The sequence below is a fragment of the Dysidea avara genome, chromosome 11 (assembly GCF_963678975.1).
Source record: "Dysidea avara chromosome 11, odDysAvar1.4, whole genome shotgun sequence".
Classification (NCBI taxonomy): domain Eukaryota; kingdom Metazoa; phylum Porifera; class Demospongiae; order Dictyoceratida; family Dysideidae; genus Dysidea; species Dysidea avara.
In genome coordinates, this window is record NC_089282.1 from 9,361,208 (window position 1) to 9,388,509 (window position 27,302).

The following is a 27,302-nucleotide window of genomic DNA, read 5'->3' on the forward strand; positions in this document are numbered from 1 at the left end:
AAAGCGTGTGCTGATTCAGCACTGTATTATTTGTTCAGTAACCTGAACTGCATAACAGTCGTTATTCATGTTGTTTATACCACTACATTTCTACAAATTTGATTGCCCAGCATGCAGAGATTTGATAACTTTGCTGCAGTGGCAAATGGTTCAGTGCTGAATTAGTGCAAGAGATAGATTTTTGAAAGCATGCAAACTAGCAGTTATATACACCTGTAGGAGGGTGGATTTTCTGCTACCACATCTGTAATCTTGAGAAACAGTGTGCAATGCATAAACTGAATCATTTCAGGAATGCACCTTTATAATTACAATATATATGATTTACATGGGAAGCACATAAACCTGGACTAGAATGTATTCTGCAGTGGGCTGAACTGCACTCAAGAATGGATGTTTGTCAATACACACCACTCAACATACATGCTAGAAAGTTTCTTTAAACCACTCTAATTGAACATTCATTTATGCAATTGGCCACACCATCAACTTCGATTCACTATCAACATAAGGGTTAAAGAAGTAAATAGCAAGTAAAACAGAAATGTTCAAAATAACAGACTAGCTACTGCCTTCCTACATAAAATTCTTTGCATAGGTGCATGTCATGTCCTGTAGAATAGAGGGAGACAATGATCACAGGTCAGTGTCTAGATGATATGATTGACTCACATGAGATGCCAACAGATGCAGTGTATATTCTCTTTAAGGGTTAGCACTGGATTGGAGGTGCTATACACAATAAACACACACATGCATGATAGAATGTGGAAAGTTGGTACATAGTATAACTCACCAAGTTTCTTAGTTAGTTCCTTGGCAAGAGGATCATCACTTTCCTGCAATACTTCAAGAAATCCATTGTACTTTTTGCCATAGTCTGACTTCAGGCTACGCATCAGCACCTCATCAAGAAGGTACATCACCCTGTCCTTTTCTAGTGGTTTAATCTCCATTATCTTCTTGTCATCATCAGTGATCACTCTGTTAGCATAGAGACTTGGAATCAGGTTGTTAACTGGACAACTTTTTGACAGCACATCATACTGCTCTCTGATTTTAACAAGTGCAGTGGAACAGTTGCTATAGTTACCTGCAATGGAACATACCTCAGTATGGCTAAAGTCACAAAATGATTATAAAGTTCATCAGGAATTAAAGTAAAGGCATATAATAGCCTGCTTCTTAGTGTGAAGAAGCTAAGTAAGAAAAGTAACTCTAAAAATACTATATAGCTATATAATATTCACCTGATTTTTCAGCTGATAGCAAATCGGTGTAGTAATTTGTTGGTATTTCCTCATCATCCTTTGATGGACAACATATGGATGAACCTATCATGTCAAAATGGATATGCAGTCTGGTACAATATGGGCAGGGGATATGTTTTGATGGTTTCTCCTCTGCTGGCATGAACACATCCATGATGCTAATCAACTGTTGATCAATGTACTGGATCAATCCCCATCTTTCTTGTACGTTATTCACATCATTGCCCTTAGCTGTGATTGTCAACTGAATTCCTTGTTTTTGTCCCTCGTATCTGCTGATGTAATATCTCTGACTAGTGCCTAACCGTAGTCCCACCTTGCCATGTCTCAACCTAGAACAATGACAAGGTATCATCATGGAAGTTACATTTGTAGTATACTTACCAGAGCAGTCGACTTCCTAATTTCACATTGTAACAAATGCACTGCACTATGAGCTGATTCAGAAGGTTTGTAGGAACAAAGTCGCCATCAAAAATGTAGTATATGATCTTCTCTTGGTTGGTTTTTGGGGGAGATTTACCATCATCGTGATGAACAAACGAAGGAACAATGAAGGTGTCACCAAAGTTATGAGGTGGTTGAAAATCTTCATCGGTAAACCAAGCATTAGCAGTGACATGAGCTACCAAATGGAAACGGAGCAGAATGTCAAGGACCTGATCTTTTGTGACACTCACTACACTGGGGTACTCAGAAAGAAATTTCTGCACCATGTGGGCAAACAGATTTCCACCAAGAATACCATAGTTCTTAAGCCTTTCCCAAGCCTTGTCATGGTCACTGCCTGTGGCATAAGTGTGTGCAGTGATCACATAGCTGAACAGCTTGGCTAACCAGTGTGGTGATAGAATGACCAGATTTCTCAAGGATTTAATTTTCCCAAAATACAGGATGACTCGCTTTTTATGCAGGTAGCTTAGCAGCCCTTCAAATTCTGAACTGCTCTCGGACACAGGAAACCCACACTGATTAGCAATTTCTAACACATCAGATCTTGATATTACCTGCTCTTTGTGTGACAAAAGGCTCTGCTCAATTTTTAGATAGACAATTGGTTCCTCTTTTTTTAGAGAGGGGGAAATTTCGATGACTGTGGATTTTAGTCGCTCAATTTCTCCATCTGGATACTTGTTACTGACAAAAAAACAATAATTTTCCAAGTAAGCCATTATGCTTTTCTCATTTCCAATGAGCCGATTAACATATGGTTTGTTGCGCATTTCTTCTTCAAGGTATGGCAGGATTTTTTTTGCCAACTTGCGAGCTTCCTTGATGTCAGAATGAAGTAAGTCAATGTGAGTACCAGCCAAAAGCGCCATCGGTCCTTGTGGTGAGTGATTCGCTGAGCGTATTGAGCTTACTGTGTGGAGCCAGTAATGGAGGCTGGCTATATTGCTATTGCATTCTGGAGGGAGAGGAGAACCTTCACGTGGCTTGATCTTATCAGTTAACTCAAGAGAAGCATTGAAAGTGATAATTGGTATGCCATTTTCTGACATGAACACAGCATGGGTATTATGAAAAATCACCTGGCCAGCGTAATCCCACGCAACAACATTTACACCATTAAAATCATACTTAACAGTATTGCTGGATACTTCCTTTAAATCTTGTTCATCTAATGTAGGAAGATCCCCTTTATCAGGTGAAAAGGAAGTATTAAAAGTTGTATCAGGAGAAAAGCCACTGGTAGTAGGAGAAGAACGACTGGCAGGAGGAGAAAAATCATTGGCCAGTTTGGCACCACCATCAGAAAGCTTAGATGGTGTTTGTTGCAATTTTAGCATTTCCTTTGCATTTTCTTGAACTGCACAGATATAATGGTCATAAAGCTGAGCAGATTTGTCCGCCTCGGTAATCCTACTCCAACCTCTAGCAAAAGCTTTGCAAATTTGTGTCTCAGCACCGTCTGTTGCTGGTCGTTTCTCTTTGAATTCCTCACCAAGAAAAGTAGATATAAGTGAAGTTTTCCCAGTGTTTTCTGTCCCTATAAGTAGCACTGCTAAGTCTCTGGGAAATGTTGTTCCATGTTTTAGAGCCAGCTGGTATGCCAATCCTGTGTAAAACATACTGTGTAGTGACAGCTACATGTAGGCTACTGCACAGGGACAATAGTTTAGGAGTGAAAATATTTTCAAGGATACAAGTCTACTGATACAGCAATTAGTAAAAACACAAAAGCACTGCCTGCTGCTGGTTAGCCATGGACATTTTTTTAGCCCTTCTAGGTATTTTTTCTATGGTTATACGCCAGTTTAGCTATGTTTTAAATTACAAGTGCATAAATACTAATGATGAAAAGCCAATCTCGTACTAGTTAGTGTAATTATAGCATTACCAATTGTGTAATTACCAAATAAGAATGTTGCTGCAAACTCAAGATACTATTTGTTGTCATACAGTAAAAGAATTACCATGGTAACCATGGTAAGCATACATAATTAAGTACAGTGGAAACCAATGGCAATACCAAGGGGAGGCCCATTCCCTCCCCTGGTGAGAATAAGTTTGCAAAATCTTAAGGAAAATTGCAGAATAGACTGGCATTGTTAGTTACCCTCAGACCCCGTGAAATTCTACATCCACACATGCTGTGCCCCTCAATCTGTCAGGTCTAGAATCGTATCACCACTGGTAGAAACCCCCAAAAGGACACCTTGATAACCAGCCAGTATTATATACATACAGTTTATATATGTAGTTAAACTCCTGAAATCAGGACTCCTCACTAAGGTGTAGAGGTGTCTAAAACATAGAGAGGTTCCTTTGTATACTTTTGGTGCCATTGTTACCTTGTTGTTTGTATTCTTCCTCCTTTAGTAGTTCTTCTATCCTGTTCTGCTCCCACTGTGTACAATGGCATACAATTTATGGGTATAATGATTACTTTCCACACATGCATGCAATGTCATATAGGCAACTGTCTACTATCAGTACTGTACGTAGTAGATATCAGAGTTGGGCTACGGTGTACTGTAAATTGAGGCATCATGGGTTGCTACATACACAAAAATCCATACTGAAATTAGCAATAAATAATTATCCCATGGTGTTTCTAATTCTCTGTAAAAAGAATTGACAAACCCATGAAATTTATGTGGTAAATACCCTATAACAACCTCATCTTTAGTAATGGTTGCACCATATCAGTTGCCCTGGATTGTCAGCTCCCTTTTGTAGTTGCATGCAGCAGTCTCTTTCAAATGTGGTCGCTTTCAAATGGATTGCTACAAGTGTTGAAGCCAAGTTTCATAAAGAGGATCATACGTACCACACATGACTCAATGCCAGCCTGCACATATAAGTAAATGGTTTTTGTGCATGATGGCACAGAGACTGTAATGTACGCGCAGCTATGGTGTATGCTTGAAGCTCTGTAAATCACAAGTAATCTTTTGTGGTTATAACATTTGTGGATACATGAAAAGTAATCTGAAGATTGGCTGCAGAACAACATACTAAAATCATGCAAGCAAAAATTTCCAATTTATGGTAGCTAGGCCTAGAAAAAAGAAGAGCTAGATGACGGGTGCTCCAGTTCAAGGAAGAGTCATATTGTGAAGACCTATGAGAAATGAATATGGCAGATCACAGGGATAGTAATTTAGTGGCAATAATATCTCACAGGTACTGTACATGTCTTGTCTGTATTATACAGTAAATGGATACACCAGAAATTGTTTCACAGCTGAGTATTAAATTTTAAATCAATTCTACTACACCATACCTGAGGGCACTGTTTGGGGTCCATTCCTGCATTCCTGATGAGGTAGTACACTGTGCTACTATGGTTGTTGTTCACAGCTAATTGTAGTGGAGAACAGCCATACTATAGTGATATAATACATAATATGTGACAAAATGAATAGTAAATGGTGTACCCTTTCATGGTACGCGTACCATGCAGTGAGGTTTGGTAATAATATGTACACATAGATTACTATAACGCTGAAAACCATAGAAATCATAAGTATTGGAAGCTATGCATACTATTTGTGACTGGATTTGCACCTTTTTCACACACAAAATTTGATCCATATTTCGAACTTTAAAGCTTCATAACTTTTTGATCATGGCATACAATTGCTTGAAATTTTCAATCAATGTAGCTACAGTATCTGGCTACATTTGAATACTGAGAGCAAGTTAATCAGTATACGGAGTCAAGTGTTACATCATTTTTTTTGCTGGTATGTCAAATGTGTGGAAAAGGTACCCTTTCGCAAATCAGGTCACATTTGTCTATTATTTATGCTGGCTTACCGTATCCTTCAGACTTGTATTTGCTCCATGTTCTGTTAGTAGGGCCACAACATGAGTATGGCCTCTACTGGCAGCCCTGTGTAGAGGTGTTTTCTTTCTCACCTGTATATAACAAGATGGTATCACTGATATTATGTATCTCTATATACTGTACTAACAAAAAAATAACACATTTTATTCACTGGTTGAGACTTCCTGGCCAACTGTAAAAACAGTTTGAAAATCTTATGCTGGTTAACAAGTAAAAGTGAGTTACCGCTATCAAGAACATGACAATATACGCATACACTGTCTTAAGGTGGCGATAAAGCAATGACGCGCACAAGAAGCCATAACAAATACATATGATGTAACATATCATATACTACACAATTTGTGGTAAATCAGGCAGGCTAATTCAGTGCTACACCATAATAAACTTCCCAAGCGTAAAAACAATAAAAACAGCCACGAATAACAGGTGAGTTGTTAGCAAAAACAACAAGCAGCTGCTGTTACACAGTTCAGGTGAAATGTACGTAACTCACTTTTACAACAAATTAACAACCTTGACAACGTGAAAACGCCACAAATAATTATTATTTGTTTCGACTCCCTTATAGCCTGTTACAAACATTAACTTTTCTTTGTAGACATGGGTTGAACAGCCACGAAACTTCATAAGAATGGTAAGCAATAGTGTCTGAATAATTCTACGTATCGGTATATCATATATCCATTCTATGGCTTCTTTGCTTGGTGCGAACGGTGAAACAAGGCTCTCATCTGCTTGTAAACGCCATATATTTTGACTTGTAAATCGCTTCCACTTATTGATACGTAGAATGATTCTTGTAATAGTATGCTTTCATCATGTGAAGTATTTGAGCTTAAACTTTAGGTTATTGAGAGATAACGCGTCTTCTGTGGTCCACTAAATACCACCGATTTCTTGGTTTCAGAGCAGTTCTACACTTTATGCTCTCTATGAATGATAGATTCCTGTATGCATAGTTTATTTGTATGCAAAAGTAAGTATTAGTTTTCAATATGTCTTAAATTGAGACCATGTTAAGACACAGCAGATTGTTGTCAAGAATGCGCGTTATTGCTTTAGCGCCACCTTAATATTGTTCAGATAATGTCATAGGGATCAGCATACATTTCTATACATTCCATTCTTACAATGGTACAACATATATTGACTTACATTAGTAGTAGCGTTTACCTCAGCTCCCCAGTTGAGGAGAGCTGAGGCAACATTGTAGTGACCTGAATATGCTGCCCATTGTAAACCAGTCCATCCATCCTGCAGGGAGACACAATTACAGTATTAGCTGTTCAGACACATCAACCAGCACTAATCAGCTGGAATACTACAAACCATTGGATGTCGCAGATGAACACATTTAATGCATGCAAACACAGATCATGTACACTTACTGCTGGTGTATAACTGGACCCTCCCTCCGCATGTACATTTAATCTCAGACAGCATTTGTGATCCCTACAGATCGTTACCAAGGCAATTTTACCACAACTTTTTTATAAAGCAGTTTTATATTTCAGGTACTTAATAGAATGTGTGTCCATTACCACAAAACAAAACTGAATGTTGTGGCATCAGAAACTAGTTACGCTGCCACAGTGGTAGTGGTCCACGTTCCTACAGCAGCGGAATAAAAATATGCACTCTTCTATGTACAAATGCCACACATTTCATATGTCCATATGTTGTGATGTCACTTGGAACCACTCAATAAATATCAAAACCAGATGTCTGGTTCCACTCTAAGCAAGAGTGATAGAAGCCAGCACATGGCAATAAGGGATGTTTTAATTAATTATACACATCTTTCCTGAAACTTCTTCTAGCTTAAACTCACTATTAGCTACTCAGATTACATGTGCATAATATATAGACAGAAATTGTCCTTATCAACTATATACAATAGTTGTACTCACCAGACCAACATCACCAGTTACATCAACACAACTGGAGTGAAGATCTTCAAGTGTACTAACATCACCAGTCTCAGCTGCTATCCTTATCTTCATCTTATTCTCCTCAGTCTACCATATACACAATAACACCACCAATTAAGCTTAATAGAGCCCAGCACGAAAGGATGGCAAACCAGCATAAATAATAGGTAAGAGTTTGATGTCTACAGGCTTTTTGATCCTGCAGCATCAATTGCACAACATTGCACAAACAGTCAACTACTGTATTACAGTGGGAAAATGAATATCTATACCAAAAACAGCCAAGCTGTGAAAACAAGTGCAGCCCCCAAAAAGCCAGGATGAAAAAAGATGTGAAATACAAGGTGGCAGCCAAGAAATGGCTGTGATGGTAGGAATAACAACAATTCAGGTGAATTTGGTACTGAATTCTAGTACACAAATTCACCTGAATTGTCATTATTAAAATTTTTGCCATTAACCTACCATCACAGCCATTTTTTGGCCACCCTGGCTTTTTTGGGGTTGCACCCTTTTTTCACAGCTTGGCTGTTTTGGTATAGATATTACTTCTTTTGTATTTATATACTCCAAAGCCGACCTGTGGCCAACTTTGGAGCTTCTTTTACTTGTATTTTTTCTTCATTGCAGAAACAAGGAAGAGATCAAGAGGTATTTTGCTTATATATGTATTTAAAAAAAATAATACTGGTGGAGATTTCAGCTGCAAAAAGCCACCATGTAGAGAGACCAGCTAGAAGCAAGTCACCTGTAGAGAGTTCAGCTACAAACATGCCCCCAGTAGAGAGTTCAGCTACAAACAAGCAAACAAGTCACACATGCACAGTAGAGAGTTCAGCTACCAACAAATCACCCGGTAGAGAATTCAGCTACAATCAAATCACCTTGTGCCACAAACAAATCACTGTGTAGAGAGTTCAGCTACAACAAGTCACCCTATAGAGAATTCAGTTACAAACAAGTCATCTTGTAAAGAGTTCAGCTCCAACAAATCACCCTATAGAGAGTCTAGTTACATTGGAAGGGACTCTGTAAGAGAGCTCAGCTACAAACAAGTTACCTTGTAGTTGTAGAGATTTCTGCTACAATCCAGACAACCTGTAGATGTAATAATACAGCTGAACTCTCTACACAGTGAGATGTCACGTAGCTGAACACTCTAATAGGATGCTGAATGCTCTAATAGGGTGACTGTACTATTATAGTATCTCGATAGCGCACTTGCTATATATACACGTAGTTGGATTTTGTATTATGACTCAGTGGCTTTCATTCTGATTCTTCTATACTACTGCAAGGACTTTCTATAGTATGATGATTATCCTATGTACACAGTGGTTTTCAGCTCACTCTTCTTAGCGGTTTGCCTGGTAGGCGTGAAAAGGTTTATTTATTCATGAAACTCGATTACATAATTGTGACACAGGTTGGGTTTTGTGTCATATCTCCAGGATCTTTATCTCTAAACTACTGGTTACTCCATCTACATAGCAATTTTCAACTCATTCCTTCAAGGGGTTTACCCTGTGGGCATGACAGAAGTTCGATCTTATTTTATGCGAATAATTGGTCATAACTCTGTGATTGTTTATCGGATTTCTATCAAACTTGGTACTGAGATTTGTGTTAACGAGCCCTTAAAGTGTGCCAAACTTCAGCTTGATCACAGGACATATTTGTATTTCATGGCAGATTTTGCAAAGTGTGCGCAAAGAAGAAGAAAATGTATCAGAAGATAAAGAAAAAAACCCAAAACATTGGCCACTCATATCTCGGAATTGGCTGGGACGATTTCTTCAAATTTGGTATGTAGGCTCACCCTACCTGGCGGGCACTTCTGGAGCAAATTTGGTTCCAATCGGATAAGAGATCACGGAGCTACACATACATATGCATGAAAATGATGATTTCTTTCTTCCTGTCAATATACTCATGGTATGGCGTGCATGTTGGCTTCTTGGGCCGCACGACACACTACTGTAAGTCTTGATGTCACCCACTGAGTGAAAACATTACTAGTTCACATTTTCCTCAAACTTCATTTATTTATTTTTTTGTTTTGTAGAAGGAAAAACCAATGGGCTGTTAAAAGTTTTTCAGCCTTATCTGGTAAGTGCTTTCAGAGTTATAGCAATAGACAACAAGAAGAGCAAATGATAGAAAAAAATTACAGACACTTGGATGCTTGTTTAATCGATCATACTGTAAGTTTCAAGTGCAACAGGCTACAGAGTTGGGACTTGTGCTATTTTATTCACCATGAACTGGGACATTTATCAAGGTATAGTTTTTGGCCTAAATACACTCATGCTATTAAGCAAGAAGGTTGTTTAAGCTTAGAAACGGTGATGATTACCACAATGTAACCATGTAACTCACATTTGCTTCATGGTAAAGAAATGAAACAAAGGTATTCTTACTCTCCATGAAGAGGCAAATCCATTGGTATATTAGATATTTCAATTTTAGTCTTCCTTCGCTGTTACTGAAGCAATTAAAACATGCGTAAAATTATTTATGTAGCACACATTCTTTACCCAATGTATTCCAATGGCATTTATCTAAAAAACAAACAAGTCAGGTTTTCACTCAGCGGGTCACATATACAAAGAGTTGGGGGTGTTACATTATTAGCTATTTGTTACATTCATCCTATGTAACTAGTTATAGTTACTTTTTGTCTTAGTATGCTAGTCATGTGCATGTGTGCACACATACACGCACACACACACACACACACACACACACACACACACACACACACACACACACACACACACACACACACACACACACACACACACACACACACTTGTACACATGATGAAGTGAACACTGGAGTTAAACTGCTTGTATCTTTAAGAAAGTACTGGAAAGATATTATTATGCAGCTACACTGGTATAAACTAAATATTTTGAGGGGCAACCTTGAAATAATTATTTTGCAGATTTGTAAACAATCTCATAATTATATAATAACATTATGGTGGTCCAAAGCCACTAACAAAGTACATTTTGCTTAATGCGTGAAGCGTTATGAAGTTTCCATACTATCATGGCCAATTGTTAATTATACTACTGTACGACATCAATGTTGATAAGACAAGGGATAAGGATACTTGTAGCTCACATAAAAATTAACCACTCTACACCAAAACTTAGAGCATAAAAGTTATAAAATGCTAACAGCTTCTGGAGGGCTGCACCCCCAGACCCCCTGCTCCATGTACCTACCACCCTGGTGTACTCCCTCTGCCAAATCATGGATCCGCCCTTGCAGCTACCAAGGCCCCTATCGCTGCACAGGTCGCAGAGGCTCACATTTAGTTGCACTTTGCTTGGAATCACAAATGATGGCACTAGGATTTCATTGTTTTGACTTCACTGTCTCAGTAAAAACAAGCAAAAAAGTCTATGATTATTGATAAGTGCTGTGTAGAGAGTAAGGTCTGGCCATGTGAAATAATAGCCCTGACATACAGTGTACATTATTACTTGCATGGAAAAGGCTGCTCAAAAAATCCCATAAATTCTGGCCATCAGTAAATTTAACAAACACACTGATAGCTAATAAATACTGAATCTTTGTTGCAGATTTTACAGTCATTGCCTTAGGCATAAATGGCTGGTTGTGTAAACTATATACTAACGATATTTTGTCTGATCCAGTCAGAAATCTCATTTTGCTTTCACTAAACATAAGGTGTGGGTTTCTCAGTGCTGCATGTGGTGACTGTTCTATTAGTGTATTATGGTTCTACAATCTTGATCTTGCATGTTAATTTAACAGTAGAGGGTTTCAAGGTTTCCACTTCAACACTTGAACAGTTACTGGCATTGCTTCAATAACACTGCTAGCTACATAAAGCCAGCCAGATGATCATACAAGGGTGGATTTGAGGGGGGGGGAGGTGCATGGTAGGTTGAAGTAGCCCCCCTCCAAACTTTTACTCTAGATAGTAGAAACTACAGTACAGGTGCAGTTGCATCTAAAGTATGCGTGGGCAATGAAATCATAGAAAGAGTGAGAAGAGAAGAGCTAATCTCTTCTAGGAATCACCAAGAGGGGATCAAAGGGATAAAACTGCTAAAAAGCTGCTAAACATCTAAATACTCTAATAGACCAGTCAACTACTCTAATAGAACATCCATGCATCATTAAAATTATTTAAACTATAAAAGAACAAAGACCAACTCCTAGACCCCTTGAACTTCAACTTTGATCTCAAGCCATACTGCAACATTTATGTTGTGCCCTTTATATGAAAGCTACAGTAATTACCACTGCTAGAAAATAACGATTTCATCGAAGTGGCTCACAATGCTTATTCAATAAGGTTCAGTCAATATTATTGCCAAATTTGACCTCAGAAAGCTAAATTTACAAAACGTTTCTGTGAGAGCATGCCCCCAGACCCCCTACAAGGGGTGGATACAGGGTTTGGCAAGGCATAGTAGGTATATGGAGTTGGGGGTCTGGGGAGAGCAACCCCAAACGCTAAAGCTATTTCATATGTTTTAGGACTTTTGATGTAAATATCTGCTTTCTAAGTGGACTGCATTGATCAAGAGTTGTATAGGGATAAGTGACAGCCATGAGAATAATAGTTCAGCTAGCTATTTAAGAGCCTAAAGAATGGCATACAAAGTACCATGTGCATTTCATTTGCAAAAAAATTATTAACAGGCTAAGTGTGCCCATGCATGGAATATAGTGTTGCAGAAGTTAGTTTTCATACTCAACAACTGTGGAGGATTCTCAGTAGTCAATAGGGTTAGGTGTGGTGACCGTACTAATAGAGTACCGTATAGTAAAAAACTTTGGCGGTAAAAAAGTGTGACGAAACCTCTGTTGAAAAAATTGGCAGAAAAAACTTTGGCGATTGAAATAATATTCGCCAAAGTTTTTACCGCCAAACTTTTTACTGTACAGTGTATCCACACAAAAACAGCCAAGCTGTGAAAAAATGGTGCGGCCTTAAAAAGCCTGGGTGAAAAAAGTTGTGAAATCAAAGGTGGCGGCCAAGAAATGGCTGCAATGATATTAATGCTAATAAATTTTAACAATGCACACAGCCATTATTAAAATTTTTAGCATTAACATCATTGCAGCCATTTCTTGGCCGCCACCTTTGATTTCACAACTTTTTTCACCCAGGCTTTTTAAGGCCACACCATTTTTTCACAGCTTGGCTGTTTTTGTGTGGATTTCACTCCTTTTTGTACTTTACAAGGCCCCAAAACCAGCCTATGGCTGACTTTGAGGTTTGTCTTTACTCACATTTCTTCTTTTCTATGTAGATACAATGATGATTATTGAAGACAGACTTATAAATGTATTTCATTGCATGATTTAATTCAATATTTGATAATATTATCTAATCCAAAACAGCCAAGCTGTAAAAAAAGTGTGCGGCCCTCAAAAAGGCTATGGTGAAAAAAGATGTGAAATCCAAGGTGGCGGCCAAGAAATGGCTGTGATGGTAGGTTAATGGTAAAAATTTTAATAACGACAATTCAGGTGAATTTTGTGCTAATTGACCAAGCGGCACCAAAATTCACCTGAATTGTTGTTATTAAAATTTTTACCATTTACCTACCATCACAGCCATTTCTTGGCCACCACCTTGGATTTCACATCTTTTTTCACCATAGCCTTTCTGAGGGCCGCACTCTTTTTTTCACAGCTTGGCTGTTTTGGATTAGATTTCACTTCTTTTTGTATTTGTATACCCCAAAGCCGGCCTATGGCCTGCTTTGGGACTTTTTTAACCTATCTTTTTTTCTTTACTACAGGAAGAAGAAAAGATGAAGCAGATGTACCTTAAATATTTCTGATTTTATCAGTAAATGTACAAATTATATATATAATACATATATTTATTACAGAACTGTCCATGGTGGTTTCTGTGTAACTGAACACTCTTCAAGGCAACTTCTTCTAGCTGATCTCTCTACAGGGTGATTTGTTTGTAGCTGAACTATCAACAAGGTAACTTCTTCTAGCTGTTCTCTCTACAGGGTGATTTATTTGTAGCTGGATTCTGTACAGGTGATTTTTTTGCTGCTAAGCTCTTTACAGAATGGTTTCTTTGTAGCTGAACACTCTACAAGGTAACTTCTTCTAACTGATCTCTCTACAGGGAGATTTGTTTGTAGCTGAACTCTCTACAGGTGATTTGTTTGCAGCTGAACTATCTAGATGATGGTTTCTTTGTAGCTGAACTCTCTACAAGGTAATTTCTTCTAGCTGAACTCTCTACATGGTGGTTTCTTTGTAGCTGAACTGTCTACAAGATAACTTCTTCTAACTGATCTTTCTACAGGGTAATTTGTTTGTGGCAGAATTTTCTACAGGGTGATTTCTTTGCAGCTGAACTCTCTACATGGTGGTTTCTTTTTACTGTAGCTGAACTCTCTACAAGGTAAATTTCTTCTAGCCGATCTCTCTACAGGGAGATTTGTTTGTAGCTGAACTCTCTACAAGTGATTTGTTTGCAGCTGAACAATCTAGATGATGATTTCTTTGTAGCTGAACTCTCTACAAGGTAATTTCTTCTAGCTGAACTCTCTACAAGGTAATTTCTTCTAGCTGAACTCTCTACATGGTGATTTCTTTGTAGCTGAACTCTCTACAAGATAACTTCTTCTAACTGATCTTTCTACAGGGCAATTTGTTTGTGGCAGAATTCTCTACAGGGTGATTTCTTTGCAGCTGAATTCTCTACATGGTGGTTTCTTTTTACTGTAGCTGAACTCTCTACAAGGTAATTTCTTCTAGCTGATCTCTCTACAGGGTGATTTGTTTGTAGCTAAATTCTATACAGGTGATTTGTTTGCAGCTGAGCTCTTTACAGAATGGTTTCTTTGTAGCTGAACTCTCTACAAGGTAACTTCTTCTAACTGAACTCTCTACAGGGAGATTTGTTTGCAGCTGAACTCTCTTCATGATGGTTTCTTTGTAGCTGAACTCTCTACAAGGTGACTTCTTCTAGCTGATCTTTCTACAGGGTGATTTGTTTGTAGCTGATTTTTCTACAGGGTGATTTGTTTGCATCTGAACTCTCTATATGGTGGTTTCTTTGTATCTGAACTCTCTACAAGGTGACTTCTTCTAGCTGATCTCTCTACAGGGTGATTTGTTTGTAGCTGAATTCTGTACAGGTGATTTGTTTGCAGCTGAGCTCTTTACAGAATGGTTTCTATGTAGCTAAACTCTTTACAAGGTAACTTCTTCTAGCTGATGTCTCTACAGGGTCACTAGTTTGTAAATGAATTCTCTACATGGTGGTTTCTTTGTAACTGAACTCTCTACAAGGAAACTTCTCCTAGCTGATCTCTCTACAGGGCGATTTGTTTGTAGCTGAACTCTCTACATTATGGTTTCTTTGTAGCTGAACTCTACAAGGTGATTTCTTCTAGCTGAATTATCTCTTTCTATAGTTGCATGAATTCCCTACAAGGTAACTTTTTCTAGCTGATCTCTCTACAGGGTGAATTGTTTGTGGCTGATCTCTATACAGGTTACTTGTTTCTAACTGATCTCTTGAATTCTCTTCGGGTGACTGCTCTATTAGGATGACTGCTCTATTAGGATGACTGCTCTATTAGGATGACTGCTCTATTAGAGTATCTCGATCTCGCACTTGCTACACCAAGTTGGATTTCCTGCGTGGCTTTAAGTCTGATTCTTCTACACCATTGAAGAGCCTTTCTAAGATGATAACTCCATCTGTACAGCGATTTTCAAAGCATTACCCCAAGCGGTTTACCTGGTAGGCATGGCAAGCAGTCGTTTTTTATTAGCTAATCTCGATTGCGTAATTGTTACACACTGTTGGTTTTTTCGTTATACCTTCCTGGTTTTTAGCTCGATTTCTTTCAAACCACAAAAGGTTTGAGGTTCAATAGTTAACCTATTCACCCACCGATTTTCAGCTTCTTCCCATACGCGGTTTACCCTGTAGGCGTGACAACATATTGGTGTTATTTTTCGTGAATAATCGCTCATAACTCTTTGCCTGTTTATCATATTCCAGCCAAAGTTGGTACAGAGATGCGCCTTTATACCCCCTTCTGTGTGTCAAATTTCAAGGCAATCGGATATGGCATTCGCGTTTTATAACAGTTTTTGTAAGTGTGCGAAAAGAGGAAGAAAAATAAGAAGAAAAAAAAACGAAGAAACTAAGCCAATTTTTGAAGTCGCATATCTCGGGAACGCTTGAAGCGATTTCGCTCAAATTTGGAATGTGGAGTGCTGAAGGTGGAGGGAGTGTCCACAGCAAAAATCGTCTTGTTTCATCAAAGCAGCACAGAGCTACGGAGGTGCGAAAATTGCGTTTTCTTTCTTCCTGTCAATATACTCACGGGTGTTACGCGCCGGCTTCTTGGGCCGCACGACACACTACCGTGTGTCTTGATTGTAATACTCTAATAGAGTGCACATTTTTTTTGAGGACTTCTAATAGAACATACATAGAATGTTCTAGAACAGTCTAGAACTTCTATTGGTAGATTTATGAAATTACAAACGTTTGACTATAAGCAGATTTCAACTAGAAATTTCATTTATAAAGCAGAAATTAAGTGAGGTGATCAGTCAAGGTAGCAGTGGTTCAGTGGTTAAGGATGCAGGTGTTAGGTATGGAGGTCCCTGGTTCGAACTCAGGTAAGTTTTTTTTCCGACATTTTTTGCACACCTTTTTTACCCCGTGGTGACTGCTCTATTAGAGTATCTCGATCCGCGATTTTACACTTGCTTAGTTTTTGCTTTATAACTTTGTCGCTGTAACTCTATTGCTATTCAAACTATCAAAAGGCACTGCTACGATGATCAGCCTATCTACACACCAATTTTCAAGTTATTTCTATGCTTGGTTTACCCTGTAGCTGTGACAGAAGTTTGATCTGTTTTTACGTGAATAAACGTCCATAACTCCTTGAATACTACTCAGACTTACAACAAACTTGGTACGTGAATCCACCGTTACACGTTCTTAATTTGTGCCAAAGATCGAGGCAATCGAGTTACACGTTTGCATTTTATAGCAATTTTTGCAAAGTGTGCGAAAAGAAATCGAAGCCCCCGTAGCCCTCCCCCCGTACGGCATAAGAAGAAAAAAACAAAGAAATTAAAACGAACTTTTGGACGCCCATATCTCGCAAATGGCTGTTGCGAATTTAATCTAATTTGCTGTGTGGCGTACCCTACCTGGGGGACAGCTATAATGCAAAAATAGTGTGCTTTGGAGAAGGGATCATGGAGCTATGCATGCGTGAAAAAGCTGTTTTCTTTCTTCCTGTAAATATACTCACGGTGTGGTCGCCGGCTTTCTTGGCCGCACGACACACTACCGTGTGTCTTGATAAGGATAACAAGTTGTCAACTCATCAGTTAAGTAGTGTAGTAAGTATATAGGTAGCTAGCATTGTTGTTGTAGCAGTACCTGCTTTTGTAGCTACCAATTTAACGATGTGGTAGCAAAGGCGCGCTTCGCTATCTCTTGTGATGCAGGAAGTGACCGTCACATTTACTTTTCCCGCAGTGACCTCCAGTAGCAGAGGTTATCACGTATATCAAAGTATTTGGCCAAATCCATTGCGAGACGATGAACTAGCTGACGTACCAGGAAATCGGTCGGATTTTCTATCCCATGGAGTGCTTACACTGACAGTGGGACAAATTCCTAGGAAGATCTCTAAAGTCAGCTCAATCTTATTGCGTGGTGGTACAAGCTGACCTTCATCTCAAGTTCTAGTTACTCAATGTGCTCATGTGATAATCTAAAATAATTGGCAAAAAAACTTTGGCGAATTGAACGCTATTCGCCAAATTCGTCAAAGTTTTTTACCGCCAAAGTTTTTTACTATACGGTATTTGACTGACTGCTCTATTAGAGTACTCCCATTGGATCCGCAACTGCAATAGATAAAGCATGCTCTTCATACTGAGTGTGCTTCTCACACTGCACTACTAGTTGTATCAACCAATTGCTACATTTTTCCTCCACTATATAGTTTAGCATACCCCCCCTTGGAAATCGTAGATCCAGCCCTGGTTATATGCAATTTAACAAAACCACACGGTGTGTCCTATTAGCTAAAACAGGTTGGTTAACTTGGTTGGAAGTCACTAAGCTACTGTACTTGTTCAGCCTACTGTATGTATAGCCCATAATGATGCATGTAATCAATATACAACACACTTACCATTTTAACTAGTGTTGTACCGATTCCCACTTTTTAGGGAAAACCAATATCCGATATAGTTTTGCCCTGTTTTACCGATAGTTAACCAATACCCGATTGTAGGTCTCTACAAGTTAAACTTGTTCATGCTCCACTAAAAGTAGAGCTAGTAAAGCCAATGCTGTGAGATTGTACACTTACCTCAACTCAAAGTTGCTAGTCAGACAAGTGGGCTAGGGCCTGAACCATCACTGTTTATCTTAGTAGTTACCACAAAACATAAACAAATTACCTAAGTACACAGAGCCTTTGACACCAGCCCTCCAGTGGTACTGCAGCTACTGAAGCTGATTACACTAATAATCTGCTGGCCATAGCCCACTACAACCGATTTCTAATTATGGTAAAAACAGCTAATTATCAGCTTCTACCAATCACTGATCACTGATCTGATTAAACTCAGAGCAAGTCACAAAAAGGTTACAGTTAAAATTATCTTAAAAGGCAATCCATCTATAAGGAAACTCCAAATAAATTCTGTTTCCCATCCTGTACCCAGACATATTTTCATGCGAGTGGGCGGTCCATTTTAGTGATGAACCGATTCTGATACTAGTATCGGTATCGGCCCTATTTTGGTGGTATCGGAATGGTATCAGTAAAGCTTTATAAATGTCCTATACCAACTGATACTTTGTATGACCAGAGGCATAGACAAGGGGGGGGGGGCATTTGCTCCCCCCCATCACCAAGTGTTGTTTTTTTTTAACCTCCATCACAAGCTTACCAGTATTAAACTGACACGCAAATGACTATACATTATCTGCGCTACTACATGGTATCACCAGGGTTTGCTAGTGACTGATGCACACAAAACATTCAACTCGTTCATGACTCCACTGAACGAAAATATTAGAGACACACGTCTATATTTAGCCTAGATTACTCACGTGATAGAGCATTTTTTGAACCTAAAAAGAGTAACCAGACCTTGCAGGAGTCGCAACTCACAAGTGATAAAGGAGACCAGATGACACTACAAACCTACTGTCTACGAGGTGATAAAGTGTTAAATGTACCAAGTTTATTTTCTCAAGTCGATCACACTGGATCTTCGTACGGCAGTGCAGTGGCATGCCAGTATAATTTTTCTTTTACTTTGACAGGCGGATCAGTCATAATTTTACAAATTCTGCTAGCAAGACAGGTGCTGAACTGGAATTTCATGCAATACATGGCATTTGAATTTCGCTGGCTGAAGTGAGTGAACACGTCATCCTGTTCGTAGTGTGCTAAGACTGCAGCACAGGCTGTGGCTAACGTAAAGTAACTTGTATTAACACTAAAATATTAACAATATAGCTCTACCAGATTATGGACGAATTTGTTGGAGTACAGTTGTGGCACATGCGATGATGATCGATGAATATACCTCCATTGATAAGTGATAGCAATCAGTACTGAAATAGTTACGTTGCTAGTTATGTAAGCTGTAATAATACAACACCGTACGTTGGCTAGTCCACCATTGGGTCATTAGCCTTTTTTACAATCATGAACGATTTTGAGTGTTTCGTGGGGGCATGTCTGCCCCTCCATCACCTTCTGGCTAGCTATGCCCCTGTGTATGACATCATCTAATTGTTTTTCAAGATGGCAACATATGCAGTACATTGAATGGAATTGAGAAAAGATGTGAGCAATGAATTCTTTGAAAGAAGCCAGCCATTAGTATAGCAGAAACAGTAGTAAGCCATGAACTACGTAAGATCCATTGAAACCATAAATCCTTGTGTTTGATGGCCACAAAACCAGTTTATGAGTTTAGTAAGCTAGTCTATCAACTACCATTGGAATTACTAGCTGTTTTTGTGAGTGATGCCTCAGTGTGGCAAAGTATCAATATCAGATTGGTATCAGTCATTTCCATCTAAAATGTACTCGGTATAAGATTGGTAGTGAAAATATGGTATCGGTGCATCACTAGTGACTCCATTTCCATTATCTCATTGAGATCAGCAGTTTTAGAAGCCAGATACAACTGCATGAAAACATACTTAAGTTTGTACCTAAGTTGCAGGAATAACACAATAAGGTGAATTTGTGCCGACTTGACACGTAAGCTGACACCCTTACAAAATCGTATTAATTTTACTGTGATGGGCGATACCAGGATTTTCAGAACGATACAATATGATATTAGTCGATATTGATATTTTTCAATACAATATTGTAACATGAATCTGCATGAGTAAATTGTTAGTTTTCTTACATAATTTAGCTATATGGCTATACACAATGGGGATTTTTCCACTCACATACTCAGAGTGATTTGAAAGTTGCTGAAGGTAACGGAAAGCTATAGAACGTTTTCAGCACATGATCAACTTTACGTAGTATTAACTTTCGTTCACATGTCCGACATTTTGGTGCACAGGTTAAAATAGTGCAATGATATTCGCAATGATTCACAGAGCGTACTGTGTCTTTACAGCGTTCTTCTAGTGATGAAGAGAAGAAATGTTTAATTTTGAAGAGAATCTAGTCGACAGATCTTCAGAAAGTTGATTAAAATGCGTCAAGGGTGGACTGATAGGGGTGTCTTTCCACAATGACACTGACGGATTTCTCTTATTACAGATCATGCTTGTTATTCCTGGCAACTTTTTTTACAGTATAATGTGACAAGACAAGGGCAGAAGGGTATGTAAAGAGCTTACCTAGCACTATATAGTACAGGGCGTGCTGTACCTGAGTACTCAGTGCAGGGATGCGACTGAACTTGAATGTAGTGATGAGAATTAGGCCAGGCAAACTTGATTAGTTGTTTCTCATCCCCGCCCGCATCCCTTTTTATGCCACTGCCTCTAATTTCATTATTGCTGTTATCAATCACGTGCACACGTATTTTGATGCTAAGAAGGCTGGCTATCATTTTACAGCAAAGCAAATGTCACTTGCACCTCAGAAACAGTGGTAAAACGTAAGTACTAGTTTTTAAAAGGCTTTAGCTCCACAAAAATTCGGATTTCCATGCGGGCGGGAGGCCATTTTTTATTATTTAAGAAAATACTCCAAATGAAGCTGTCTGTTACTATAAAGGTTAGCATGAGAAACAAGTAATCAAGTTTGCCTAGCCTTAGGAACAAGTGGTAGTGAGTTTGTAGTGATACATGAGTTATGTATAGTTCTCGACTTGGAAGGTCATCAGATAGCTTGAATGGGATGCTGTGTCATGCTGGTACATCTGAAAAGCTAGCTAGCTAACAAAAAAATCTGAAGCTAGCTACGCCGTCCTTTCACCCACTATCCACACAATTCCAAGTGCTGACTAGTTGATACCATACTGTATGTTGCTGGTGCCAGAGGCAGTGTCTACAACTTGTATGAATATGTATCAGTGGCATCATCGTACATCTCATCATTACAGCATTGAAGTTACCACATCTGTGTTGGACAAACTATTACACTATACACTGTAAGTGATTTATTCCACTAGAACTTTAGCCAGTCAACATATGCTAGTTGACATGCTGCTCATAGTGGTGGAATAGATTGTCCGATAACATTTTTATCACTTAGATTTTTTCTGGTGTGTGATTGTAATGTCTTGTGTTTACTTGTGTATATGTACATTGTAGTTGTGCACATGTCTAACTGTATCTGTATATCTAGCTACATGTTCCTGTAAGATATGGACATGTTAAATTATCCACCTATGGAACTTGTCATGTGCAGTGTCAATCATATGGTCCAGTGCTAAGTTTTACCAAGTCATTTCTAATGGTAGCATATGAGAGGCTCTGGCCTCAGTACTGGTTGACAACAGAGGAGGCAGGTCACCATACATCTAGTGACCAAACCTATTCATACAAAATAATTCTAATAAGTCATTGGAGATCTGTGCAACATAATGTACACTTCCCAAGCCCTTAATAATCTCCTTTCAGCAATCCTAGCTAAGAAGCAAGCCACACATTACCCACACTGCCCATGAGGGATATAAAAATATCGGTACCACTTCCATACGCTATGTTTTATGCACATGCAAATACGTCAAAAGGTAATTATTCATTCTCCTCTGGATTGAGAGTAATCATAGTGGCTGTCAATGAAACACTTTCAACCAGATTGACTAACAGTGTTGGGAGTAACGCGTTACTTATCGTAATATTATTACTACAAGTAACGAAGTTACTAATCTCATTAGTTATTCTCTGAGTAATTCCTAGCCAAAATGAAGTAACGAAGCCTACTGAATGAAGCTTATTCACTAGCTTCTTACTTATAACCAAGATTTGCACATTGTCCAACAACGCAATCATGTCACGTGATAAGGTGGTAGTTTCACACATGACAGCTTAAGGCTGTGGACACAAAGTAATATAATATGTAATATTATTATAGCTACTTTATTTTATGGGTAATATGTAACTGTAACTAAATAGTTCAGTTGCAAGTAATATGTAATATGTAACTAGTTACTTTTACAGAGTAACTTGCCCAACACTGTTGACTAACCATTATGCACTGTTTTCAAGAACAACTTTAAATATATAATACTAAAGGACCATAGCAGAAATTGTAACATGGATATGGCAAAATAATGTACTACATTATTTTAATGAAGAAAAAATTACAGGGCAATCCACATCATTGTTTGTGTGGTACAGCGTACACAGATATCCAAATCAATACCAGTTCATCAACCTTACCAAAGGACCACCAAGAAAACTACACAGCTAGTTACAGCACTGGTTGGTATCATGGTGTATGCAGCTAGCTTAAGATTAGGATTCCCTAAAGATTTTTTTTGTGCTAGCCGGCATTTCAGATGTACCAGTATGAAACAGCACCCCATTTTCTGATGACCTTCCAAGTTGAGAACTATAACTCATGTATCACTACAAACCTCGCTACAGATTCACTACCACTTCTTCCTAATTCTCATCACTGACTCCATTCAAGTTCAGTCCCATCCCTACACTGAGTACTCGGATACAGCTCTATGTGTAGTGCTGGGTAAGCTATTTACATACCCTTCTGCCACATTATACTGTTAAAAAGTTGCCAGGAATAACAAGTACAATCTGTAAAAAGAGAAATCCGTCAGTGTCATCGTGGAACAACTCCCCTTTCAGTCCGCCCTTGACGCATTTAGATCTGTCGACTAAATTCTCTTCAATATTAAACATTTCTTCTCTTCATCATTAGAACACTGTAAAGATACAATACGTTCAGCGAATCATTGCAAAGATCATTGCACTATTTTAACCTGTGCAACAAAATTTCGGACGTGTAGGCAAAAGTTATTACATAAAGTTGATCACGTGCTGAAAACGCTCTATTAAATAAGCTAAAATACAAATCACGTGATATATCGTATCGAAATATCTAAATCTGAAAATATATCGCTACTTTTCAATATCGGCAAAAATCAAACGATGATATAATATGGTGGGGACTATTCTACGGAACGGAACGGAACGGAACGGAATGATGGACTAAACTACGGAACGGAACGCTTTCTCAAATTGAAGCTTGCAACTTACCATTGCTGAAACTGCCCTTACGAGTTATCAGTGGCACCTCCAGTGGGTGATTAAACATAAGATAAAAAGAATTAAAGGATCAATTGTGGGTTCTTGTTGGTTGTCATTAGTAACGAAGTATTAATTGTGGGATGAGCTGTATCAGTGATGTTCATCCTTGGTTCATCTACGGATATACCAAGAAGGGCACTTTATGTGAGCTGGTTTGCTCATTTTGACTTTAGAAAACAGTCTGGGCCAGCTTTTCAAGTCATATGTCCGCGGTGTACAAATAAAGCAAGCAGGAAACACACTGGTAACAGGAAAGAGCCAGCTGAATTAAAACTTGAAGAATTTTGTGCAGTGTGAGAGGAGCAAATATTTTGGCTGATCGCAAAGGGGCTATATTCTGCAAACATCACTGAATTGTATGCATGGAGTTATTAACAGCCGGTGCAGTGGACTAATGCTGTATTCAATAGTGAACTGATTTTTTCTGTTGCACAAATTCAAGGATGTGTCTGACTGCTAGCCTTGAATCAGGCCAAATGCCAAAACTCCAAGATCAACCAAATCTCAATTATATGCCTAGCTATGCATGTGAAACCATGCCCATAGCCACCAGGCAAATGTGATTTGGACCAAGATGTGTGTGTAATTTCAATGTATCTAGTCAGACCGGAAATGGAACACTCACATTAATTACATACCACCTAAGAATCCTAGGATTTCTTAAGTGTAACATTTCACATGCTTCACTTCAAACAAAACAGGTTAAATTTGTTCATCTATTTTCAAGGGATTCCCAGTCCAGCTGCATGGTCCATGAAATTACAGTGGGATCTTACAGTGTGGGCTGCTCTGTGTTGGATCTACTCTAGAGTTGAGATTTCAAGGTAGACTGCCAATGTACCGACACTGTTGTAGCATATTTAAGTGGAGGACAAATGAATACAGTAATGCTAGATTATTTAAGTATACAAATTTTTCATAATGAAATTGATATCCCATTTTGATTTGTACCTCCACTTTGCAACATATTCAAGAACAAGAAGTTACCACCCTTATAATCTCCAACCGCTGTCATTAAATAACCAAGATCTCACCAGTCCTTGTTTTTTCCATCTACAATTTTGCTTTGGAACAATAATTATCTAAAGGCTCTAATTCATATTTAGTATTTAAATCTGTAATTCACCTGTTGTGGTTTTACTGATTTTATTCTTCATTTCCTTTGAAGTTGTACAGTATAGGTAAACAAAGATAAATTTTCTCTCCCATCTTATTCTAGGACTGAGAAAATTTAATTATTTGTATACAGGCTCAAAATTGAGAAAATATAAAGCAAGTGAATTAATATTATACAGTCAGTTTGCTTTTGGATATTTAATGTCTCCAACTGTAACAAAAATTCAATGAATCCATGCATGCATCTCATCGCTGGTTGTCTGAACATTCTGCAAGTGATACCTCACTCAATCAACCATATATTCTGTTTATTAGACTGAATAAAGTCATGATCACCTAGACTTTTCCTGTCACCAGTAACTTTCTACTTAATTTCTCTGTGGATATTACGCTCTGAAACTGAAGAAATTGAGTGGTCTTCTAAACTATTTATCTTGTCAAGATCACCAGAAGCAACTGACATCCAATCAGCTACTGTATTGTAGTAACAAAACTTGCCTTAGTCATGCAATAAATGAATTGAAGAGACCTGCTTGATATATCAGGTAGTAGAACAATGCACTGCATGAAATAGCTATTAATATTTTATTATTATCCTATTCCATTCCTGGAAGTTCCACTGATGAATGCAACTTCAGCAATGATAGCGGCTAGACAAGCTGTAAGTTTTGATTCAGAAAGCATTCCATTCTGTAAAATAGACCCCATCCTGGATTCAACTCACTACTCAGGCTAAGATATCTGACATTATGTAGTCCACTATTCTGTTAATGAATCATTGATGTACACACAATATAGCCTCCTTGAGGTATCTGAATGTTTGCTTTTCACACACTGCACAAAATTCCTTTAGATTCTGTTTAGCCTGACAGAGTTGATTCAGCTTGTCACCATACTTGTTTCCTTTGTAGTGTAGCTACATACAGGGGCGTAGCCAGGGGGGGTTCAAAGGGTTCGGACGAACCCCCTTTTCAGAGTTAAGTTTTTTAAATCGTGATACTGGTTAACTAGAACTGAATTAACTTACACAAATCCACTGAAATGGGTAGCTACAGGTCTTCAGGCAGAGGAATTCAAGTACCTCTACTCGCTATTGCGAATGAATTTATAAGAATACACATGTTTACACGTGTACACGGCCCCAGACCCCCGCTGTGGAGATTCTATACTTAGGGCAGAACCCCCCTTTTGGAAATCCTGCCTACGCCCCTGACATACTGCCAGATTTATGCCTATTAGAAAGACTGAGCCCCAGATTGTACATTCTAAAGTCAAAGTAAGCAAAAACAACTCCATATTAGCAAAAAAGTCATGCATTAAGTTCCCTACTTGATACACCCGAAGATAAACAGCAAGAACCCACAATCGATCCTTAAGTTCGTTTTATCTTTCTTGGGGTACGTTTGTTTACCAGCTGGAAGTGCCACCGATAACTTGTACAGCAATGGTAAGCTGCAAGCTTCAATTTGAGAAAGCATTCCGTTCCGTAGTTTAGTCCATCATTCCGTTCCGTTCCGTTCCGTAGAATAGACCCCACCATATAATATCGATATATCGCCCAACACTACTGTACAGTATGCTAGAATAAACAGAAAATAATGGAACATTTTACATGATTTCAGTGCTGACAGTAGGAAACAGAAATTATAGACACAATCCAAAACTACGTAATCGTCATAGCAACAGCTTTCCGCCATTTTGAATGGGGCCAGTATCAATTATTACGATTGCGCTACATTGAAATCCGATGATGAATAAAGCTCGAACTAGGGGGTATTGTTGAACAATTGGCCGTGGAAGTCTTCAAGGTTGTAAATTGGTTAGGGGCAGGTGGTTATCAGGGTTGAACAAGGCGCGAAGCATCGACAGCCCAAATTGCCTTGTTGACCCACACAGGAAGCACTGCGAAACAAATAGATAGTATTTTAGTATCCATTACTGCGGTAAATTATTAGTGATAGTAACCGTAGTAGCGGCTGACCATCCAGGCGCTCCTTGTACAGGTAAACAAGGGAATTAGTGTCGTCAACGCTTCGCGCCTTGTTCAACACCTGATAATCACCTGCCTTTAGCCAGTACAAAGAATTTACAGCATTAAAAGCTTCTATGGACTATTGTTTGACAATACCACTTAGTTCGAGCTTTCTTCATCACTAAATTTCAATGCAGTGCAATCAGTGAATATAATGGCGTCCGAAAAGTGGGCGTGGTTTTGGATAGTGTCTATTTGGAATGGCCTAGAGGAGACCTAGGTATTAAAAGGCTATGACATTAAAGTTAGCTGTAGAAGCCAGATGTGGCTAGTCTAGTATATCTACTCTACTCACTGTCGTTTGTTCCGTGAAGGGCAATTTCCTCTTACACCGGCGAGACCGTGGCTCATCCTTGGGCTGGTCCATGTCACATTACAAATTCCTGACACACAGATGCGACACAATCTCGTTATGTACAGACTTCAGCTTGCTCAACCACAAAATTATACGTAACACCTCGCGTAACACCAAGAGTTTATAATATATAAGTTTATCTAATCCAAAACAGCCAAGCTGTAAAAAAAGTGTGCGGCCCTCAGAAAGGCTATGGTGAAAAAAGATGTGAAATCCAAGGTGGCGGCCAAGAAATGGCTGTGATGGTAGGTTAGTGGTAAAAATTTTAATAACGACAATTCAGGTGAATTTTTGTGAAGCGGCACAAAAATTCACCTGAATTGTCATTATTAAAATTTTTACCACTAACCTACCATCACAGCCATTTCTTGGCCGCCACCTTGGATTTCACATCTTTTTTCACCATAGCCTTTCTGAGGGCCGCACACTTTTTTTACAGCTTGGCTGTTTTGGATTAGATTTCATTTCTTTTTGTATTTGTATACCCCAAAGCCGGCCTATGGCCA

At 38.7% G+C, this 27,302-nt stretch overlaps 2 protein-coding genes and 1 long non-coding RNA gene across 3 annotated transcripts in view; 1 reads left to right on the forward strand and 2 right to left on the reverse strand.

Annotated features, from left to right (window-relative positions):
• LOC136238647 (uncharacterized) overlaps positions 1–17,500 on the reverse strand; it is a 123,485-nt gene extending 105,985 nt beyond the window's left edge. Inside the window, exon 1 of the mRNA XM_066029215.1 lies at positions 17,490–17,500. The gene's annotated coding sequence lies outside the window, so the exon portion shown is untranslated. The remainder of the gene's footprint in view (positions 1–17,489) is intronic.
• On the reverse strand, positions 491–26,929 carry LOC136238649 (uncharacterized). The gene is made up of 11 exons (XM_066029220.1): positions 26,737–26,929; positions 7,482–7,589; positions 6,727–6,825; positions 5,538–5,639; positions 5,002–5,103; positions 4,067–4,121; positions 1,656–3,330; positions 1,251–1,603; positions 797–1,093; positions 673–732; positions 491–612 (listed from the first exon to the last, which is right to left on the reverse strand). The coding sequence occupies exons 1-10, from the start codon at positions 26,806–26,808 to the stop codon at positions 713–715; spliced, it is 2,883 nt and encodes a 960-aa protein (XP_065885292.1). The 5' UTR covers positions 26,809–26,929; the 3' UTR covers positions 491–612; positions 673–712.
• On the forward strand, positions 18,637–19,810 carry LOC136237540 (uncharacterized). The gene is made up of 3 exons (XR_010692522.1): positions 18,637–18,748; positions 18,857–18,950; positions 19,053–19,810. It is a non-coding gene; the product is annotated as an uncharacterized lncRNA (long non-coding RNA).
• Positions 26,930–27,302: the final 373 nt, after the last annotated feature.

What these genes read in the sequence shown, in the direction of transcription:
- LOC136238649 (XM_066029220.1), bottom strand. Translation starts at nt 26,808, where the DNA reads ATGGACCAGCCCAAGGATGAGCCACGGTCTCGCCGGTGTAAGAGGAAA. An exon ending in ACCCCAAACAGTGCCCTCAG is followed by an intron (nt 4,122 to 5,001) that starts GTATGGTGTAGT and finishes CATTGTACACAG; the next exon opens with TGGGAGCAGAACAGGATAGA. An exon ending in GCTATCAGCTGAAAAATCAG is followed by an intron (nt 1,094 to 1,250) that starts GTGAATATTATA and finishes GTTCCATTGCAG; the next exon opens with GTAACTATAGCAACTGTTCC.